This window comes from Thamnophis sirtalis, unplaced genomic scaffold (genome assembly GCF_051295495.1).
Source record: "Thamnophis sirtalis isolate CommonGarterSnake01/CBP01778 unplaced genomic scaffold, rThaSir2_p1.2 scaffold_9, whole genome shotgun sequence".
NCBI lineage: Eukaryota > Metazoa > Chordata > Lepidosauria > Squamata > Natricidae > Thamnophis > Thamnophis sirtalis.
Genome location: NW_028261389.1, coordinates 62,791,121 through 62,811,793, shown reverse-complemented (window position 1 = coordinate 62,811,793; position 20,673 = coordinate 62,791,121). Strand labels below are relative to the sequence as shown.

The 20,673-nt window shown below is 38.6% G+C and overlaps 1 protein-coding gene across 1 annotated transcript in view; it reads left to right on the top strand.

Annotated features, from left to right (window-relative positions):
- Positions 1 to 16,997, top strand: part of MOV10L1 (Mov10 like RNA helicase 1) — a 47,532-nt gene extending 30,535 nt beyond the window's left edge. Inside the window, exons 20-26 of the mRNA XM_087722558.1 lie at positions 927 to 1,026; positions 7,922 to 8,086; positions 9,617 to 9,790; positions 10,628 to 10,777; positions 12,879 to 12,986; positions 15,263 to 15,400; positions 16,860 to 16,997. Coding sequence (XP_087578684.1) covers positions 927 to 1,026; positions 7,922 to 8,086; positions 9,617 to 9,790; positions 10,628 to 10,777; positions 12,879 to 12,986; positions 15,263 to 15,400; positions 16,860 to 16,955 — 931 coding nt within the window. The 3' untranslated portion in view covers positions 16,956 to 16,997. The remainder of the gene's footprint in view (positions 1 to 926; positions 1,027 to 7,921; positions 8,087 to 9,616; positions 9,791 to 10,627; positions 10,778 to 12,878; positions 12,987 to 15,262; positions 15,401 to 16,859) is intronic.
- The last annotated feature ends 3,676 nt before the right edge of the window (positions 16,998 to 20,673 follow it).

Here is a 20,673-nt window from a genome sequence, read left to right as displayed (position 1 = left end):
ATGGGCAACAAACTGCCTCAGCAACAGCTGATAAATGGCTGGAGTTAGTCCAAGTGGGAAAAGATCCCAGTAAATGAAGAAGAGGAGTTTCTTTCAAGATTCATGTCATTAAAAATATTTAATAGGCATACCATATTTTTGGGACTATAAGACGTACAAGTATATAAGACACATCAAGATTTCGAAGAGGTAAGTAATAAAAAACGGTTTTGCCTTCCCTCAGCCCCTAGCGGCACTCTCCAGGCTTCAGCAGGGCTGGGGCAAGGCAAAAACGCCCCTGTTTTTCATCCGTTTTTCACAAAAACGGGGGCATTTTTGCCTTGTCCCAGCCCTGCTGAAGCCTGCTGAGGGCTGAGGGAAGGCAAAAAAATGGGGTGCAGGGGCAGGGCTTCAGGAGGCCAAAAATGGCTGTATTTGGTATATAAGACGCACCAACATTTCCACGCTCTTTGGGGGGGGGGGAGAAGGTGTGTCTTATACTCCAAAAAATATGGTATATTGCAAGTAAAAGTTCACAATTAACCTCCAAGTAGAATTTATATAATTGCCACTGTGAGATTAAATGCAGATGTTTATCCATTCGTACTGTAGCTCAGTCGTACATTTATATTAGGCCACAATATATCTGAATCTGAATATACCAAGACATTCTGAGAATCCCACAATCAAAATTGGATAATTACCACCCCTTGTTATTTTCACATTGAGGTTGCATAGTGGTATATGGCAACTAAAAATACTGTACTAGGAACCTCAATGTTCTTGGAAACATAATAACTTACAAACATCTTGCAAAAAGCTTAACTGAAGGTAAATACTTTTGTTTTACCAATGTTACTTTACAATTTTCATTATTTTTTGGAGTGATGCCTGAGAATGCAGAGCATACGACAAGTAGTTCCAATTTTTATTCAATTTTTATTTAGGCTTGGACATTTCACACATGTATTTGTGGATGAAGCAGGGCAGGCAAGTGAACCAGAAGACCTCATCCCTCTGGGATTGATTTCAGAAGTCACTGGGCAAGTACGTAAGTTTTCATTATGTCTTAATTGATTGTATCTAACTCTGTGTGGAGGTTGTGTGGAGGTTGTTTGATGTTCTCCAAGGGGGGGGGGAATTCTGTTTATAGATACTGCTTGCATGCTGTTGATTTAATGTATCTAAAATATATAATACGAACCGTGCCCATTACTAGAAAAACAGCCATGCCTGTTTCAAACATTATTCACCCATATCTTGGTAATGGACTGCACTGTCACAAGTTCAGTTTTCATCCCATATCTCTTAAGTTTTATTTTAAAAGGTAGAGGGGAAACTCTTAATTGAGTATGGATGCCAGTGGTTGTTCATGGCCATATCATTTACTTGGTTTAGGGATAGTTTTATCTTTCATATCTGTTTCTTCTCTGTACTTCCCCTCTATCCAAGTTGCCCTTCATTATGTTTTTATCATCTTTTATCTATGTGCAATCCAATCTTATAGCTCACACCAGTTTGCAACAATAAGTCAGTACACAAGAAAAACTATACAGTGGTCTGTCAAACAGGAGGAGTAAAATAAAAGCAGTAATCCTTATCCAGACACATTAATCATAGGCACCCATGAGTGTAGCTGCCATGGCTCTGAAAACCCCTTCAAAATAGCCTCCATTTTCATTGTTGTACAGAAATTCAAAGTCTAGAGAAGACTTGACATCAGAAAGAACCGTTTCATAAGGAAATGCCTGTTTCTATAACAGACATCCACCAAACTAACCTATTGCACACCAACAATAGGTAGCTTCTGCCACCAGATTAGCTCACCATTTAGGGTGGTTTTAACTGGAGAAGGCTATGCTGCAGGGCATGAGACCCAAACTATGTAGGGCTTTAAAGTTGAAAACTAAAACTCAAAATTACACTCAGAACCTCTTGGTGACCAGAACAGTACCCACAATCTATGTGCACTATGACCAAAAGGCATTTTGCATTACTTGGGAGTTTTTGAGTAATATTCAGATGTGGCTCCACATAAAACACATTGCAAATGCAACACCCAATAAATGCATTAATCTCATATATTGTCATTCCATAGTCTCTTGCAGGATTTTAATGCACAATAACAGAAGATCACTGTCTACATTCTTCACTTTTTAAAAAGATGGCTATTAAAACAGAGCAAGAAGCATTTCCACAAAAGAAATACAATTAACAAATCTGTAGCAATTCAAATTAGACAGGAGAAGATCATCTCATTTCTTTAAAACCTCAAGAGTAGTTAATATTGAAATAATTGTAAATAGTTGAATGAAATGGCCATATCAATGGTGGGATATCATAATTTATGGGACATTAGTAAAATGAGTATTTGTCTAGTAGTTATTCAGTTAACTTAGGGACGAGGGCCTGGGATAATCTTAATTGCTGGGAAAGTTCACTTGGGGAAACAGGAGATTTAGCTTATACCAAAATACAGGCCATTTAAAGCTTAAAGTTTATTTAATTAAAACTCCTTCATGTCATCATGAGGTGCTTGTGCTACTGAATCCTCAGCAAATCTTTTAATCATCTCAACTTCTAATGATGCAGGGAAATACAACCACAATTGAGTCCCAACTTTTGTGTTGCTAAGTAAAATGGTTAAATAAGTTTTGCTCCATTTTAAAGCCTTTCTTGCCACCGTTGTTAAATGAATCACTCTAGTTGTTAAATTAGTAAGATGGTTGTTATGTGAATCTGGCTTTCTCACTGACTGCTTGTCATGTCAGAAGGTTGCAAAAGGTGATCACCCAACCCTGAGACACTGCAACTATCATAAATGCAGGCCAGTTGTTAAAAATTTGAATTTTGATCACATGACCATGGGACTGCTACAATGGCCATTCGTGTCATGAATCACTTTTTTCAATGCTGTTATAACATCAAATAGTTACTAAGCAAACACTTGAGAGTCAAGGACCCCCTGTATTGCCCATTGCAGGACTGATCCCACATCCCTAAGAATCATTCTAATATTGGTGACATTCTTCAATAATTTTCATTTCCATGTTTTTTTATCTAACCACTGATAAAATAGATCCCATATCCCATAAAATCGTTTATCTTCCTGTTCTCTAATTTCAAATGTCAATTTACTCATTTCAGCACATTCCATTATTTTATGAATAATTTCCTACTGCGTGTTTTCTCATTCTTCCAGTTTTTAGCAAATACAATTCTAGCTGCTGTTAACACATTTACAATCAAGTATTTCAGTTCTGTATTGTATATTTCTGGTATGATTCCCAACAAAAAGATCTCTGGTTTAAAGTCAATATGTTTTTGTATCATTTTTTCCAACCAAATATGGATTTTAATCCAATATCTTTTAGTTTCTATGCAAGTCCACCACATATGGTAATATGAAATTGGTATCTGATGACATTTCCAACACTTTTCTGATTTATTCTTGAACATTCTTGCTATTCTCATCTGGGATAGATTCCACCTGTAAAACATCCTATACAAATTTTCTTTATACGCTGTTGACATTGTCATTTTATAATTTTGAGGCCACAATTTCTGCCAGTTCTCTAAATCAATCCCATGTCCAAATTTTCCCCCCAAGCAATCATAGATTCTTTAACTAGTTCTTCTAATTTAACCTCTAATAAATATCTGTATAATTTTTTTATCATCTTTTCATCAGTACCTGTCAAAAGTTTATCTAACTCAGTCACTTTATCATGGAAACCTTCCATTTTAAGATCTTTATCATATCTAGACTGTATTTGCACATATGAAAGCCAATTCATCTTTATACCTTGCTGTTCCAATTCTTGCATAGATTTAAGTTCACCCTTTGCATTCAATATTTCACCATATCTAACTGTTTGTTCCTTTTTGTATGTTACTGGATATGAAAATGCCTCAATAGTTGATAACCAGACTGGAATTTTAAAATAATGTTGTCTTTTAATCTTTTCCCAGTTTAATAACAAAGCCTCACGTATGTAATGTCTTCTAAAATACCCTGGCATTTTAGTTCCCTTGTACCATAGGAAAGCATGCCATCCCAACAACAAATCATGTCCTTCTACAGTCAATAATCTAGAATTTCTTAATGTTATCCACTCCTTAACCCACATCAAGCTTGTTGCCTGATGGTATAACTCCCAGTTCGGTAGACCAAATCGTCCTCTTGCTCTAGCTTCTTGTAATAATTTTAATTTTATTCTTGCTTTCTTTTCCTGCCAAATATATTTCAACACTATTTTGTTTAGGTTGTCAAAGTAGGCTTTACCTAGTCTAGCTGGAATTGTCTGGAACAAATAGAGAATCCTGGGTAATACCGTGTTTTCTCAAAAATATGACCTGTGCTGAAACTAACGCCTTGCCACATTTTTCGCGTAGGCAAAAATATAAGGCTACCCCTGAAAATAAGCCCCCTGGACAGCCCCCACTCTCCGCTCACCGACCTAGAGTATCCCAAAGGCGCCAAGCTGCGAGAGCCGGGGGGCGGAAAGGCTCACGTTGCTTGGCGCCTTTGGGATACCACTAGGTTTGGGAGTGGCATTCTGCCCAGTTGGAGGGGGGAGTTGCTGGGCAGCTGCTTCCTTGCAAGCATCCTCCTGAAGAGCCGGGCATAGCCTCGGGGCGAAGCAACCATGAGGTGACCACGCTCATGAGCAGCCACCTGGCAAACCCCCTCTCCAGCTGGGCAGAGCGCCATTCACTGACCTAGGGGCTATACCTAAGGCGCCAAGCCACATGGTGCTCTGCCCATCCCACAGCTCCCGCGGCTTGGCACATTAGGGATACCCCCTAGGTCAGTGCATGGAGCTCTGTCCGGCTGGAGAGGGAGATTATGTGAGTGCCTGTTCTGCCCCCAGCAAGCATGCCTCCCAGCCTCACCATGCCCTGGGCAAGTCGCCGCGCTCCGAGTATAATTTCTTCTCCAGCTTCCAAACTCCAAAACTCGGCTGCCGAGTCTTCCAGCAGCGGGCGCTCTAGGAGTGTGCTCTATGGTTGTGGGCCGGCTGCCAGACAGAGAGTCTTCCAGCAGCCAGCCCACAACCATAGAGCGCACTCCTAGAGTGGCTGCTGCTAGAAGACTCGACAGCTGGGTTTTGGAGTTAGGAAGCTGGAGAAGAAGTTATGCTTGGCGCGTGGCGGCGGCAGCCTGGCCGCTTATATGGAAGGCAATTATAATCCCAAATGACCATGAAATAGAAAAACAAAGAAAAGGGTGGGAAGAAAATAATAATAATAATCATAATAATAATAGTAGTAGTAGTAGTAGCAGTAGTAATAGTAATAATAATGAAAAAACAGAAAAATCAGAAAAATATATTCATGCTCTTGTATGCCCTAATCCAATTGATCCAATTGTTTTAAAGAAAAAAGAGAAAAAGAAAAAGGAGGTAAAATAAAAAAAAATAAAAGATAAAAAGGAAAAAAAAATGTAAATCAATCACAAAAAAAAGAAATTAAAAATAATCTTCAGGTTCTTCTTTACCTTAATCCAAATCAGTGGAACAAACTAGCAAACTCCAGCAAAGAAAAAACCAAAAAGGGAAAGCAGAAAACCAGAAGCTAGAGTGAGTATCTATGTATGCATCCACACACAAAAAGGAGAGTAAAAAAGGTACACGGCTCCTTTAACAAAAGAAAGAGGAAAAAGCCAAACCTCTTCTACAAATGGCCTCAGACCAGCTGAAAATAATTAAGTAGAGAAAAAGGAAAGGAAGTGAGGGGAGGGAAAGAGAATCAAAGGAGGGAGGGAGACATTGCCACCAATAAAGTCCAAATTTTTACAATGTGAAAGCTTTTTCAAGGTCACTCTAGGCTTTCCCTTTGATGTTCTATTTTCCTTTCAAACCAAAGTTCCATGCATAAATGATATCACAAAAAGAGCACCTGGTGTAAACACATCTCCATGCTCATTATTATCATTCCTTAGCTAAACGTTATAACCTTGGAAAGCATAGCTATCTCCAAAACACTCATGCAGAAGAAAAAACTATGTTTCAAAGCTTCTGTGTGGCAATGCTACTTATTTCCCCCCTTCCCTTTCACTCACTTGCTTTTACACTTAAAAAAAAGATTCAAAAGTGAAGAAAAACTATAAGACATTAAGCATTACAGCATTAAGAAAAAATAGGAGAAAGAACGTGTGGGGGGGGGGGAAGCTTGAGCAATAAAAATTAATTGTATCAATGTATTCAAAAGAAAAAGAGAAAATAAAAGTCAGTCCGGTTTAAAAGGTAAACTGCATTTCTAAAGGCCATTCAAATTCCAACAATAAAAAGGAGAAAAAAACTGTTCAGTCTGACTTGGCTTAAATTTGCTGCTTATTCTCTTCAGTCTTCAATTTTAACTTTAATTTTCATCTTTTAGAGTGTTCTCTCAAATAGCAAAAAAAGAAGAAAAAATTCTCACCAAAACAACACACTTCTCTCCTGCCCTTTCGTTGCGGAGCTGTCCACGGCTTCAGCAGCTTTAAAGGCTGCCTCATGGCCGCCAGCAACAAAGGCTTTTTCCCAGATTACCAGAGACTTTGCGATATCTCTGGGATCAGCAGGATGTGCCCTTCCCTGTCACTGTCTCTCCGGGATGGTTTAGGTCCAAAAGGACCGTCCAGTGACCAAAGTATTGACGTCAATCTTGGAGCTACCAGATTGCCCGTCGTTTTGTCTGGGCTTAGCCCTGCCCCTTGCCCCTGCTCCATTCTTGTGGAAGAACATCTCTGCTAGTACCAACAGCATTAGCAGTTCAGTGCCCCACCTAGGGCAACACAGAGGAAGGGTTAACTATGGCTGCTATTGTTGAGGAAGGTCTGGATGTAAAGAAAATTGTAATGTCGGGAGAGGATCTGGGAGAAGGAAGGGAGAGAGAGAAACAAGCAAAGAAAGGATTGGGGAAAGCAAGGGAAGCTACAGGCAAGAAGATCAGCAAAGTGGGAAGGTATTTCATGAAATTAGGCTTTCTCAACACCAGTGATGTCAAACTCGATTTCATTGAGGGCCGCATCAGGGTTGTGAACTCGGACGGGTCAGGTGGGCATGGCCAGCTCGACATCACACGTGCCGGAGGCACCTGTGGTGGCCTTAGCACTCTGCCAGTGCGTGGCCCTCCCAAGCTCCGTTTTTGCTGGCAGAGGCACCGAAGGCCAGTCCTTTGTTGTTTCCATGGTGGCCCCGTAGGCCAGATCTGGCCCGCAGGTCTTGAGTTTGACACTCCTGCTCTACACCAAAGCAAATGCCAGCACTGACTGGTGATGAGATTCTGGTCTCTGGCAATTGAAGCTGAAAAACCTAAGAGGTACAGAGCCTTTCAGCAAGATAGGAAAGAGTGTTCCTGCAACAGCTCTAGTGACACTGTTTTTCCAACGAAGACACCAAATACCTTCATCCGCCCTCAGTTTGCCTCAAATGATAGAACTTCTGCCGAGAGTGTTTGTCTTTTGCATGGAGGGCTTCTGGGCCAAATGAGGCCCCTGGACAATGAGTTGCTAAATATTTCTACTTGTAGACTAATCAGATTATCCCCCTCCTTTCTATGTACTGTATGTTTATAGTAATACAAATAGGTAAAATGTAAAAATTGCATCAGGGTATCTCTTGGTCAATAGCAGTCTATCTGCTAATTAAAATCTTATAGAAGGCATTTTGATCCATTTGAACCTTGAACAAATGTATTGGTAGAAATATTGCTCCTAAGTGAAAACTTGGAAATGCTGCCTCGGGGAGTTGATGTTTCTTTTTATTCAAATGCAAAAGTAACTCAAATAGAGTGTCCTACTTTAGATATGGATAATTATTTTTTATTTAAAAATGGAGAGAAATGAGTATTCTGTTATTGACAGCATCTATCTCCCAAGTTTTTGTTATGTAATTCATGAAGAGCATTGTATGAAATGCAAGTTGTCCCACTTTAAAAAAATGTTCTGTATCTGAAGATCATACTTTCAGGGGATCCCATGCAGCTAGGTCCAATAATAAAATCTAAGATTGCAACGCTTTATGGATTAAACATCTCTTTGTTGGAGAGGCTGATGCATCGCCCTTTGTACCTGCGAGATGAGGATGCTTTTGGTCCCTGTGGATCATACAATCCTCTGTTGGTAAGTGAAACTGGGGAATATAATGATCAAGATCTGCTTTCAAACTGACAGATTCTTTGTGTGGAAGTTTCCCTAAATCTGACATTTGTATCAAATTGCTGTTAATATAGCAAATTTGTGTATATTCTTAGGAATTTTGATTAAATGTAGAGCTGAACTCTATGGACTTCCATATGAAGATGGCACAGTGGTTAAAGAGCAGTATTGCAGGCTAAGGCTGCCCACAGCCTGGAGTTTGATCATGACGGGACTCAAGGTTGACTCAAACTTCCATCCTTCTGAGGGCAATAAAATGAGGACCCAGATTGTTGGGGGCAATATGCAAATAATGATTCTACATTGTAAACCACCCAGAAAGTGCTGTAAAGCACTATGGGACAGTATATAAGCCTAAATGATATTGCTATTCTTCAGCTGTAATTGGCTAGTTGAAATATATACTGTATTTAAGATTTAAGGTTTATTTTCAGATCAATTTTAAGGCTGTTTGCCATTATAACTTTAAACCGCTAAATTATGTAACGGGAGACATTGACTACTCACCTTTGGGAAGCATTGTTTCTGTTACTCAGACCTGAGCAACCTGTGATCCAGTCTCACGTGTACACAAGTTACCAAAAATTTGTACCATATAAAACATGTTGTGCAGCTGAATCACAAGGATTCCTAATTGTGGATAGAGAAGAAGATAACAGCAAACAAAACTTTTCAGTAGTTGGACCTGGGTCTTCCCAGGTACTATTATACTTTCAAAGATTAATATGGTGGAAGCCAAGAGGAATCCAGAGGGAAGCACATAGCTGTGGATCTGACTGGTACCCTGAACCCCCCCCCCCCCTTTCATCTTTTAACTAATTTTAAGAGTATTTAATCCAGTGGTAAAATTCTTTTTTTTTTTACTACCATTTCTATGGGCATGGTAGGAGAGGGATACTGCAAAATCTCCATTCCCACCCCACTCTGGGGCCAGCCAGAGGTGGTATTTGCCAGTTCTCTGAACTACTCAAAATTTCCGCTACTGGTTCTCCAGAGCCTGTCAGAACCTGCTGAATTTCACTCCTGGTTTAATCGTCCTTGCTTCCTTTTAAATGTTTAACTTTTCTATAGTGTTTAAACTGCCCAGAGTCCCTCTCTGAGATGGATGGGTGGTTCAGAAATGTTAAAAATAACTAAATAAAAATATTTTTCAAGCTTAATTACTACATGGAGGTTGAGTTCACAATTGGATAGATGTTAGTGTTAGTGTAGAAAAGTCGGTGATGTGAATGAATCCATATGTTTGTGTGATGAGTGAGAGAGGAGAATGGCGGCTCCCTTTAATTCCACCTATGACTGATAATTTAGAATGTGACTAAAAACAATGAACCTCCTGATGTCCTAAAAATGTAACCTAGTAGGGAGCCATTTAGAGTTCCTCAGCAGCAATATTATGTCTCGCTTTACAGAACTCAACTCACATATCAAAATGCTAATGCTCCCAAATATAACCGTATTCATTTTCACGTTATGGTATTGGTTCTATGCTTGCAGATTACAAAACTTGTGAAGAATTACAGATCACATGGTGCATTGCTTACATTGCCATCCAAGCTGTTTTATCACAAGGAACTAGAAGTCTGTGCTGATCCTTCAGTGGTAAACTCTTTGTTGGGGTGGGAAAAGCTGCCAAGGAAAGGCTTTCCACTGATTTTTCATGGAATGAGGGTATGTAAACAAATCAGTATTCGTTGCATTACACTTAAGGTAGATAGATTTTAGAAATCTCAGACATACACAAAGGTATGTAAATCAATAAGCATATCACATTATTTAGATTGCTGTGATATGTAGTTTGAATACAAGATATTTAACATAAATGTTCTTTTCTTTATAATTTTATGAATTATTGTAATTTATCTTGGCAAGAGAATTTTGCAATCTGCTGTTCTAATTTGGGAAAACCTCAAGTGCCATGCCTGACAGAATGCTCTGTCAGGCATGGCACAATAACATTTTAAATGTTGCTTCTAGCTGCTTTAAAAGAATTATGTAAAAACCAGATGTAAAAAGATTTAATTAGCTTCACACATTTCATCTTAAGTATAATGAAGATATAGTGATGTCACTCTGCTGATGAAATCTGTTTTCACTAATTTGTGAATGAAGATTATGTTCTAGAAAGCATGGGGATAAATATTTAAATTAAAAACTATTTCTGGAGCAGACACAAATAATAAAAAAATGCTTAACTGTATCTCCTATTTGTCATTTGTTGAAATTACTGCTGATTTTTTTAAAAATTGCTTTAACACCCAAATCCTTCTAAAAGAGGGAAGATATATTCAAAGACTACCATATTTTTATATTGCCCCAACGCTACAGTGTTGTCACTATTGTAGAGAGTCTCCTCGGAATGATAAACATAATATTTCTGGAACAACTCTGGCTATTTAAATGCCTGTTTTGACTTTTTATTATTAACAAGCACTGTGTAAATAAAGTTAAGTATTTGAAATAATATTGTTCTCTTGTGTTTTTCATTTCTTGCCTTGCTAACATTAGGGTACGGAAATTCGTGAAGGCTGCAATCCTTCTTGGTTCAACCCTACAGAAGCAGTTCAAGTGATGCGCTACTGTTGCCTTCTTGTTAAAGGCATCAATTCTACAGTATTAGGGAAAGACATTGGAGTAGTTGCACCTTATCGAAAGCAGGTATAGCTTTCAGTTTCATCTTTTCATAATTGTTTTTAATTCCATAGTATATTTTGATGTTAATTTGTTCATTTGTCTAAGTTACATTATTGGCCTATAAATGTGAACACTAAAAACATTCTTTTGGGGCGGGGGGGGGGAGGGTAAGTGTTAAGAGATATGATATTTCTGAATCTTAATTGATAAACCAAGGGCTTTGAAGTTCCCATGATACATTTTTCAGCTTCCCAGACTGAAAGTAATTTTGCAAGAATTTATTCATCAATATCATCCTGGGTTTTTAACCTAAACGGTAATTAAAAAATAACGTTAGAACTTGTGTTGGATATTTTGGAATACATTGAACGGCACAATGAAAAACAAGTTGCCTTAATTTTTTTTAGAGAAAACATTTGACAATTTGAATTGAATGTTCTTATTTGAAATTTTGCAATATGTGTACTTTGGGGAAACCTTTATACAATGAAAAAAAATCTATTTATACTTTACAGAAGGTGTAAATTGTTAATGGAAATTTATCTATACCCTGTGAGAAATAACAAGGAGCAAACATTGTGCTTATTGTCTCCTGCTTATTTTAGCTTTAGAAATATTTACAAATATTAAAACAAAGATAAAACAATAGGATTTAAGAATGTAAAGTTTAAAAAAGAAACTTATAAGTTAAGAGCTTTTGCAGACACCCAGTGCAAAAAACAGTGTCAGCTATTTCCCCCAGCTTGATGTTGTTGGCATGTTTGAAGATTCACCCTTCAATCCCACATCTAAATCATTTATGAAAAATTTGGAGAGTATTGCACTTAAGATAGAATCTTGAGGTACCACGTTGCATGCTTCCCTCCATGTAGATATTCTTCCATTGAGGACTATTCACTGAGTGCAGTTGGTCAATCCATCTGGTGGGTAGTACTGTATAATCCACATTATTTACAAAACTTACTGTCAAGCCCTGATTAGCTTGCCATACCTGGGGGGAGGGGGGAATTAGAGAATGTGGCAGCAGAAGAGCCATGCGACAACGAGGTGCCCGGATGGGATGGCACCATCTACAGTGAATGTGGCAGGGAGGCAATGGTGGCATTCCCGCACAGCTAACTGGTTGCCTTCCGGGACCCAGCTGGCTGACACTGGAGGCAACAGCGTGCGGGCTGGCAACAGTCTATGGCCCATGGGATAGATGCCGGCCCTAAGCACCAGATGGTGGACTGCTAACCGAGAACTGGATGCCGATGCCAGATGTTGGTTGTGTGGGTGGGACAAAGAGGCATAGTCCTGCTTATCCTATATAGAGCACTGGGAGGCGGTAACTCCCAGTGCTGACTTTTCAATGGACTGCTTTGTACTCATTTGTGCCAGGCTCCAGGCTTAAATAAACCTGTATCCAACTGTGTTTGCAAAGCCTGGGGAATTGGACATTTGAGATTTACATTGATTCCTAGAGTAGTTAAAGTTAGTGAATGACCAATGTGGTTCATATTTTACTTTTAGGGGAAAAATACATTTATCAACAAACAATATAAAAAATGAATTGCCTAGTGTTTTTTTTTATTGAGACTAACTAAAAAAATAGTTTTCAAAAGTATATTGAGAAAATTGAGTGTTTTGAGTAGAAGAGTTATAGATGTTTTAATGTGCAGCCTGGCTTTATGTAGCTCAGTTTTTCTCATTCATACAAGATATGCATAGTCTTCTAAAAAGTGAAAAATACATATCTACAAAAGTCTCCTTCCTCATCCAAGACAATCCTTGATAGTTTGTAGAAAATACGCTATCCAATTTTGGAATAATTCAATAAATATGAAAAAGCAAAAAAAATAGTGGATAATTCCCCCAAGAAAAATAGCCCTTATTTGAAGATCTGCAATTAATGTATTAGTTTTAAGTAGATTTAAATTCAGATTGCTTTCAATAAACTTTCTTATTTTCTAATTCAAATTGTAGTAAAGTAGTATCAATGAGAAAACTATTCAAAACCTTCAAAAATACAAATCAGAATTGACTTATTGAACTGTTTCAATATCTGAATCATTTTAATCAAATCATGATGTTATTTTTTTTTAGTCCAATGCTGTCTGTGAAATAAAATGTATCTTTATTTTAGGTAGAAAAAATCACAATTCTCTTACGCAGTGTGGATCTAGCAGATATTAAGGTTGGCTCAGTAGAGGAATTTCAGGGACAAGAATTCCCAGTGATCGTCATATCAACAGTATGTAGTGAAGTGCTATTTGTGTATGTGGTATTCAGAGACCAGTGTCAATCACCAAATTAGCAAGCCGAAGTAGGATAAAGTACATGTGTAAATGACTAGCAAAGCTCAGGACAGGCAACTGATGTCCTCCAGATATTTTGAATTGCTGCTCTCATAATTACTTGAAATTGATCGTCCTATCCTCTGCATAATTCTTCATTTTCAGCGTACATAGCGAATCTGATTGGTGTGCTTAAGATTGCAAGCTGGGTATTAGTACAAAATGTGGTAGTTGGTATAAGTTGGTTGTACTATACCAATACATAAAATGTGGTAGTTGGTATATTTATTTATTTAGTTTGTCAAACATGTACAAGATAACAGGTATAAGTGTAAACATAGATATGAACACAGGAAATTGGTACGAATAAGTGGGGACAATAGGACAGGGACAGGATAGGCACACTGGTGCGCTTATGCAGACCCCTTAGGAAAGAGGTGAGGTCGACGCTAGACAGTTTAAGGTTGAAGTTATGGGGGTTTGAGGATGTAACAACAGTCGGGTAGAGCATTCAAGGCATTGACCACTCTGTTGCTGAACTCATATTTTCTGCAGTCAAGTTTGGAGTGGTTTACCTTGCGTTTGTATGTATTGTTTGCCCGTGTATTATTGCAGTTGAAGCTGAAGTAGTCATTGACAGGTAGGACTTTGTAGCAGACAATTTTGTGTACTACGCTTAAGTCAGATCTTAATGGGCGTAGTCCTAGGTTCTCCAAGCCCAAAATTTCAAGCCTGGTGGCATAAGGTATTCTATTGTGAGCAGAGGAGTGGAGTATATGTTGGTTGTATTATACCAATACATAAAACCTTGAAGATTGCAGTTATTAGGTACTTTGTATCAAATTTCCTTTGAACCTTTTTAAAAATGGGGAAATACTATTAAAACTTTGACTATTTAGGGTACAGTTCTTTTACTCATCAAACTGCTAGACCAAGACTTCTGTGGTTGATTTATGGTCTTACTTTTTAACTCACTTGCAGTACATGGTGGAAGAGAATGATTCATTCTGGGCTTGGAAATTTTTCAAAAATATATGTCATCTCTGAGACTGCACAACCACTATTACATCATGGCCATATCCTGCATTTTCCTTCAGGAGTTCAAGGCAGCACAGACAGCATGTTTTGCTCCCTATTTTTCCCTGACAGGTAGTCCTCAACTTACCACCACAATTGAGCCCCAAATTTCTGTTCTTAAGTGAGACCTTTGTTAAGGGAGTTTTGCCCCATTATACGATTTTTCTTGCCACAGTGGTTAAATGAATCGCTGCAGTTGATAGGTTAGTTGCCTGGTTGTTAAATGAGCCTGGCCTCCCCATTAACCTTGCTTGTGAGAAGATCGCAAAAGGGGGGATCAGGTGCCCCAGGTACACTGCACCTGTCATAAATATGAATTCACGCCAAGCATCTGAATTTTGATCACATGATCATGGGGATACTGCAAAGGTCTGTTGGATGAAATGTCCTTCTGGGTTCAGTTCCAAGTGGGGAAAAAGATACTGAATTCAAGAAAGTTACTTGGAAAGAAGGTTTATTGGTGAACAGTATCACATGGCTTGAGATGCTGGAGGAAAAGGCAGAGATGCTGAGAGTGCTTGGGTTTTATGCCCTCTCTGGGCTTTTGAATATGAGCTTGTATTCTGATTGGTTGTCAGACTCCCACGGGGCGATGCAGGGATAACTTTGTAGGATGTCTGTGTTCCAAGCTTGGTTGACTCTTGCTGGGTGATGATGCAATGAAAGGGCTTTGGGCAATTCCTACTATAGCTCGGCTTGAAGGAGGTAGATCTTTGTTATGTAGGCCCCAGGCCTTTATGGCCCATTAACAAATGTGGGGGGAGGGGCTAAGTTCCTGCCTCCCTTTTAGGGGAAATATTCTGCATTTTTAATCTTTCCTAAAATATTTCATTTTTCTAGGAGAGGGATGGATGCTAATTTCCTACAAGTCATAACTGAAAAATGGTCACTTTTTTCAGTTTAGTAAACAATCACTAAATGTTGTAAGTCAAGGACTACCTGTAGCAACATCTTGGTGTTAGAAGGATGGACTGAGAGAGTAACCAGCCAAAATTCACCCAGTGAGTTTCTGTGGCTAAGGACAGAGTTGAACTTGAACTCCCCTAATTCTGGTCCACCATTTTAATCCCTATGCTATATTCAACTTCAGATTATAAAATTGTTTGCAGCACTATGCATTTTTGGAGAAATTAAATGGTTTGGGCTTATGTTCCAGGTTCGGTCAAATGAAACTTCATTCGGTGATGAAAGACCCTTTCTAGGTTTTCTTGCTAATTCAAAGCGCTTTAATGTAGCAATTACCAGACCCAAGGCTTTGCTCATTGTTGTGGGAAATCCTCATGTGCTTTCCAAAGTAAGAATTTCTAATTTATTATCTAATTCGTGTTACTTTAATTACACTAATAATATCATTGAGATATTGGTAGCTGCCTGTCACCAATTTAAAGTTCAGGGGAAAAGTTATGTCTTAGTGATTCATCTCAGCCTTTCTTAGCAATGCATTAAATGCAGAAAAGATATGTGAAATATGGTGAACTCAGTCTTCACTTCATTAAATGAAAATACAGCAGGGAGCCAAATGAAGTCACAGATGAACTCTTGTTTACTTGTAGTAACATATGTTACCATAAATTATCTTAACTATATCCTTTTTGGAGTTGTAAAGTTTTGCCTCATCCTGTAAAGATTTATGTTGTGACTAAGTGTTGACATCAACATATGTCATATATGGATTATACGGCATTTAATCAAAAGTAATGCCACTTTTAATAACAAACTGTCCTTCCCTCCCATAGCAACCATACTGTGCATTGTTATAGCTAAATGTGGTGCTATATTAGTGGGGTTGTATTGCATTTAGTTGTTGCAACAGTAAGATGGGCAGCATATACATTTAATTAATAAGAATATTTTTTGTGTATGTACAACGGATACTAATCGACATATTCAGCTGTCAGTTGCAGCAGTCTTCCATGCCATGATCCTCATTTGTCTGTTTAGTTCTAATTCACACTAATATAATTTTAGCTAATGTAGTATGTTTTATTTTATTTTGCTTCTTCTAACTTAATTTTTCATAATTAAGAGAACAATAGTGCTATTGAAGTGAACCAATTAATTAATCTCTTCATATTGCCTTTATGGTGTTCAAATGCTAACTCAGAACTTGAAACACTAAAGTTTCTAGTTAGAGCAATATAGCAGTAGACTTATATACCGCTTCATAGGCCTTTCAGGCCTCTCTAAGCGGTTTACAGAGAGTCAGCATATTGCCCCCAACAATCTGGGTCCTCATTTTACCCACCTCGGAAGGATGGAAGGCTGAGTCAACCCTGAGCCGGTGAGATTTGAACCGCTGAACTGCTGATCTAGCAGTCAGCCTGCAGTGCTGCATTTAACCACTGCGCCACCTTGGCTCTTGGTTATTAATAATAACCTTTATTAACTAAAGTCTGCTGAACATCTTGGATAGTTGCCAAATCAGGTCTTTCAAAAAAATCAGGAAAGGTGTAATTTTGTCTCAGTGAAATTATAAATGTTCCAAAAGCATGTAAAAACTTTTAACAGGCTTTAGTTACGTGTATTATAAATTATACAAAGTTAGACTATGCTTGCTACAGCTCATCTCTCACATTACCATCTTAGGTATCCTAGCAACAAAGCGTTATGTGGAAATCAGCTGCATATAATGTCCTAAACATATTCTCATTTAGGCCTGCTAATATTAAGGAATATAAACCAAAGAAATAGCTATGGCTGTTTTATAGTATGGTGTCTTGTACAGCTTTTATAATCCTCTTTCCTTTGGTCAGGATCCCTGCTTTGGTGCTCTGTTGGAGTACAGTCTAATAAATGACGCTTACGTTGGTTGTGACTTGCCTCAAGAATTTGAAAATCAGAAAAAGTGAGTGGATTTTCAACATTATTGATGAAGAAATAAGTGGAAATGAATGAATCATTAAATAATGTAAGGATTTTATTCTGTGTTCTCTAGAGATCTATATTGGAGGCCATCAGAAAGAGGGAGTGAAGCTTTATTACAGGGCTGTCAAACTCGCGGGCCAGATGCGTCAAACGCCACACTCATGCCCAGTTTAATGAAGGGGGGGGAAATCACATGGTGACGATGCGAGTTTGACACCCCTGCTATATTAGGACAGAGAAGGTGGTCTAACTGAGATACATAAGATTACAGATTTGTAGTGGTGTCATGCATATTTTTATAGGATTTTGTATTTTCTTGGGGTTTCTAGTCCACCTATGCACAATCCATTCAATTTTTTCTAGAACCTCCATAATTCTTCATAGGGGTACACATGATGCCTGAGAGCCTTGCTTTATGCTGAGCAACCTTAATCTGGTTTGACCACAAGAAACAATAATACATCCATTCTCAGAGTTTCAATTTTCCTAAAATGTTTTTCTTTCCTTCACATCGTCTTATTTTGTTTTGATATATTTTAGTCTTGTTTAAATACCTTCAGGCCAAGTGTTGATTCCTGGCAACTCCCTGGACTTGTATCTGCAGTTTTCTTGGCAAGATGGGTCATACTTTCTTTCATAGCTTTCTTAGCAAATAACTCACTTTACATGAGATTCAAGGTCAGCTATTTTTAAAAAAATCTTTCTACTTCTAGTTCTTGAGGGTGCTATTTAATGTTATTAGAGGAAGGCAGGATTAACTAAATTTAATAAATTAAAGCTAAAACTGCAAGACAGTGTACAGCAGAGATTCTTCAATATAGTATCTTCCTGGCAGAAAGAGTGGAAGACCTGTGTCATCCTCTACCTTTGCATTGCTCCCTTTGGTTCAGATTTCATACAGCTCTCGTCTTTCTGTCTCACTTCGTTTGTGGAGTTCCTTCACTGATAGTTCCCTGTTTTTTCAGAATATAAGGTACACCTTTTTCCTCCAAAAAAGAGGGTGAAAATCTGGGTACGTCTTATACACTGAATACAGCATTTTTGGTTCCCAAAACACCGCCCCTTTTGCAAAAGTGGATGTGTAGAGGGTTTGGGAGGCCTGCAAAGTGCTCCTGGGGGCTGGGGAGGGCAAAAACAAATGAAAAACGGACCGTTTTTTTGCTTATTTTTGCCACCCCAGCCCCCAGGAGCACTCTGTGCATGTCCTGTTTTTTGCACACACAAAAAAAATGGGTCCGTTTTTGCAAAAAACTGAGGGATGCAGAGGGTTTGGGAAGCCTGCAGAGTGCAAAAGCTTTTTTTTTTAATATACCTGTTCAAAATCTTGGTGCGTCGTATACTCTGAAAAATACGGTAATTCTCACTGATGATGTAGCTGTGTGCTTTCCCCGAGGCAGGTCCTCATTGCCATAGGAGGAGGAGTACACTTTTGATCTCTCCACATCCTCATATCTAAGGATTTGATTTATTGCAGCATATCAAGAATTGCAACTATTAGAATAGTTGGAAAAATCCAGAGTCTTGGAAGGTTTCCACTGATATCGCATTGTCCAAATTCTTTCAGACAATGCTATAGTTATCTAGTAGATCGATACAGATACATAAGATCCCACTTTCACATTGCATATATGGCATTGGTGGGTTCCTTATTTACTCTGGAAGTCTATCTGCTGAAAATGACTGGTTTGATCAGATAAACTACTTGCACCGCTCACAAATAGAGGCTTCATTAAATAATTATGATTTTGGTGGACAACCTCATGATCAATCTCTCTGCACTTCAGGACAACTATCAATGCCTAAGCTCTTGTTCTGGCATTAGAATGCATCCTCCATCTTAAGACAATTGTTTCCTTTATTATTTCCTAGCAGTTCCCCTGTTAATTAGAGCTCTTTCAACCCCTTATGTACACATTTATAGATTGAGTCTCAAAGTTACGGGAAAACAATTACTTTGGACTGCATAGTACTATCTAGACATTTATGATTATTAAATCAATTTAGGCTAGTAAAACAAATATTTCATATGTTGCCTTTAGTCATAGGTACCATTTCCAGCACACTGGATTAATTATTTTGACTAAAACAATATTTCTCCGATTCTTGTTGCTTTATTTCTTGTTTTATTTTGTTAATCTACAGGTGCAGTTAAATAGAAGAAGTGCCACCGGGCCACTTTTCCAAACTACGACTTTATTTCCTTAAAAAAAAATACAGAGAGATTTGTTTTCTGGATTGTTTAAAAGAATATACTATAAAATAGAGGACTTATTGTGTTATTATTATGGTTTCATTGTTGCTATATTTTCATGCTGTAACAATACATATTATTAAAGCATTCTGTGTGTATCTTTTTTCTTGTAGTTAATAAGGAACAATAAAGTACTAGATCTTATTCTTCATGGCAACCAGCCTTAGCCTGTTCTGAAATTCTTCAACTTAATATAAGTATTGCTGGCAGATCTGTATCTCAACAATAGTTTCCCAGCTGGATAAAGGGGTATGGCCAACTTGGGCTGATCTCAAAAAAAAAATATGAAGCAGAGTTGGACTGCTTGACTCAATTAGTGTTTGAAGGGAAGAAAAGGAAATACAATTGAATGTGATTTGTCAGCCAGTTATGAATCCATCTGGTGGTGATGCTGTCTAACTAACAATTTTCTATTTTATCGTGTAGTACGGTGGTGATCTATTAAATGCCTTAGTAAAGTCCAAGTGAATTATATCCACAGCATTGCTCTGGTAACTTTGTCACTTTGTCAAAGAATAAGATTAGTCTGGCATGATCTGTTTTTGACAAACCCATGTTGGCATTTGGTTATGACTTGGTTTGCCTCTAGGTCACCGGGAGCCACAAAACCTGGGTGGGTGTGGCCAACTCAAGGTAACTCCCACCCAGTCACATGACACTCCCCCAGCCGCACCTATCCAGGTTTTGTGGCTCCTGTTTTTTCTGTGGGAAATGGCTCTCCCTCCCCTCCTTCTCATTTCTGCTTTTCTCTTTTTCCTCCCCCCTCTTCTTCCTTTTTTTTTCTTTCTTTTTTCTCCCTTTCTTTCCCCCTTCTCTCATTTATTTTCCTCTTTCATTCTCTCCCTCCAACTGTCTCATCTCTCTCCCCCTTCTCTCACTCATTTGTTTCTCTTTTCCTTTCTCATTCTCTACCTCTATCATTTCCCATCTCTCTCTTTTTCTCCCTTTTTCTTTTTCCTCTCCCTCTTTCTTTTTCTTCCTTCTCCCCCTTCTTTTTCTCTGTTTCCCTCTCTCCCATTCTCTCCCTCCAACTCCCTTATTTCTATGTTCCTCTCTGCCTTCTCTCTCTCTCTCTCATTTGTTTCCCTCTCCTTTCCCTCCCTCCCATTCTCTCCCCCCAGCGCTCATTTCTCTGTCCCTCTCCCTCTTCTCTCTCTCTCTCATTTGTTTCCCTCTCACAAAGGGGACCGCATCCTTTGTGGGCAGCTCAGTGTCTGCTGTGATCCCTTTCATGTCAGCTCAGGAAGGGAGGAGCAGCTGCCACAGCTGAATTCAGGAAAGGAAGAGCTTTGGCTCTTCCAGCACAGCCCAGCCAGCTACTCTGAGCGCGCAATGGCAGCAGCAGAAGGAGTAATGGCCATTGCTGCCCAGTGATCCTGGCCCAGGAGGGTATCCTGCTTGTGTATGTGCACATGCACGCAAAAGATAGATGAGAGAGAAAAGGGGAGAAT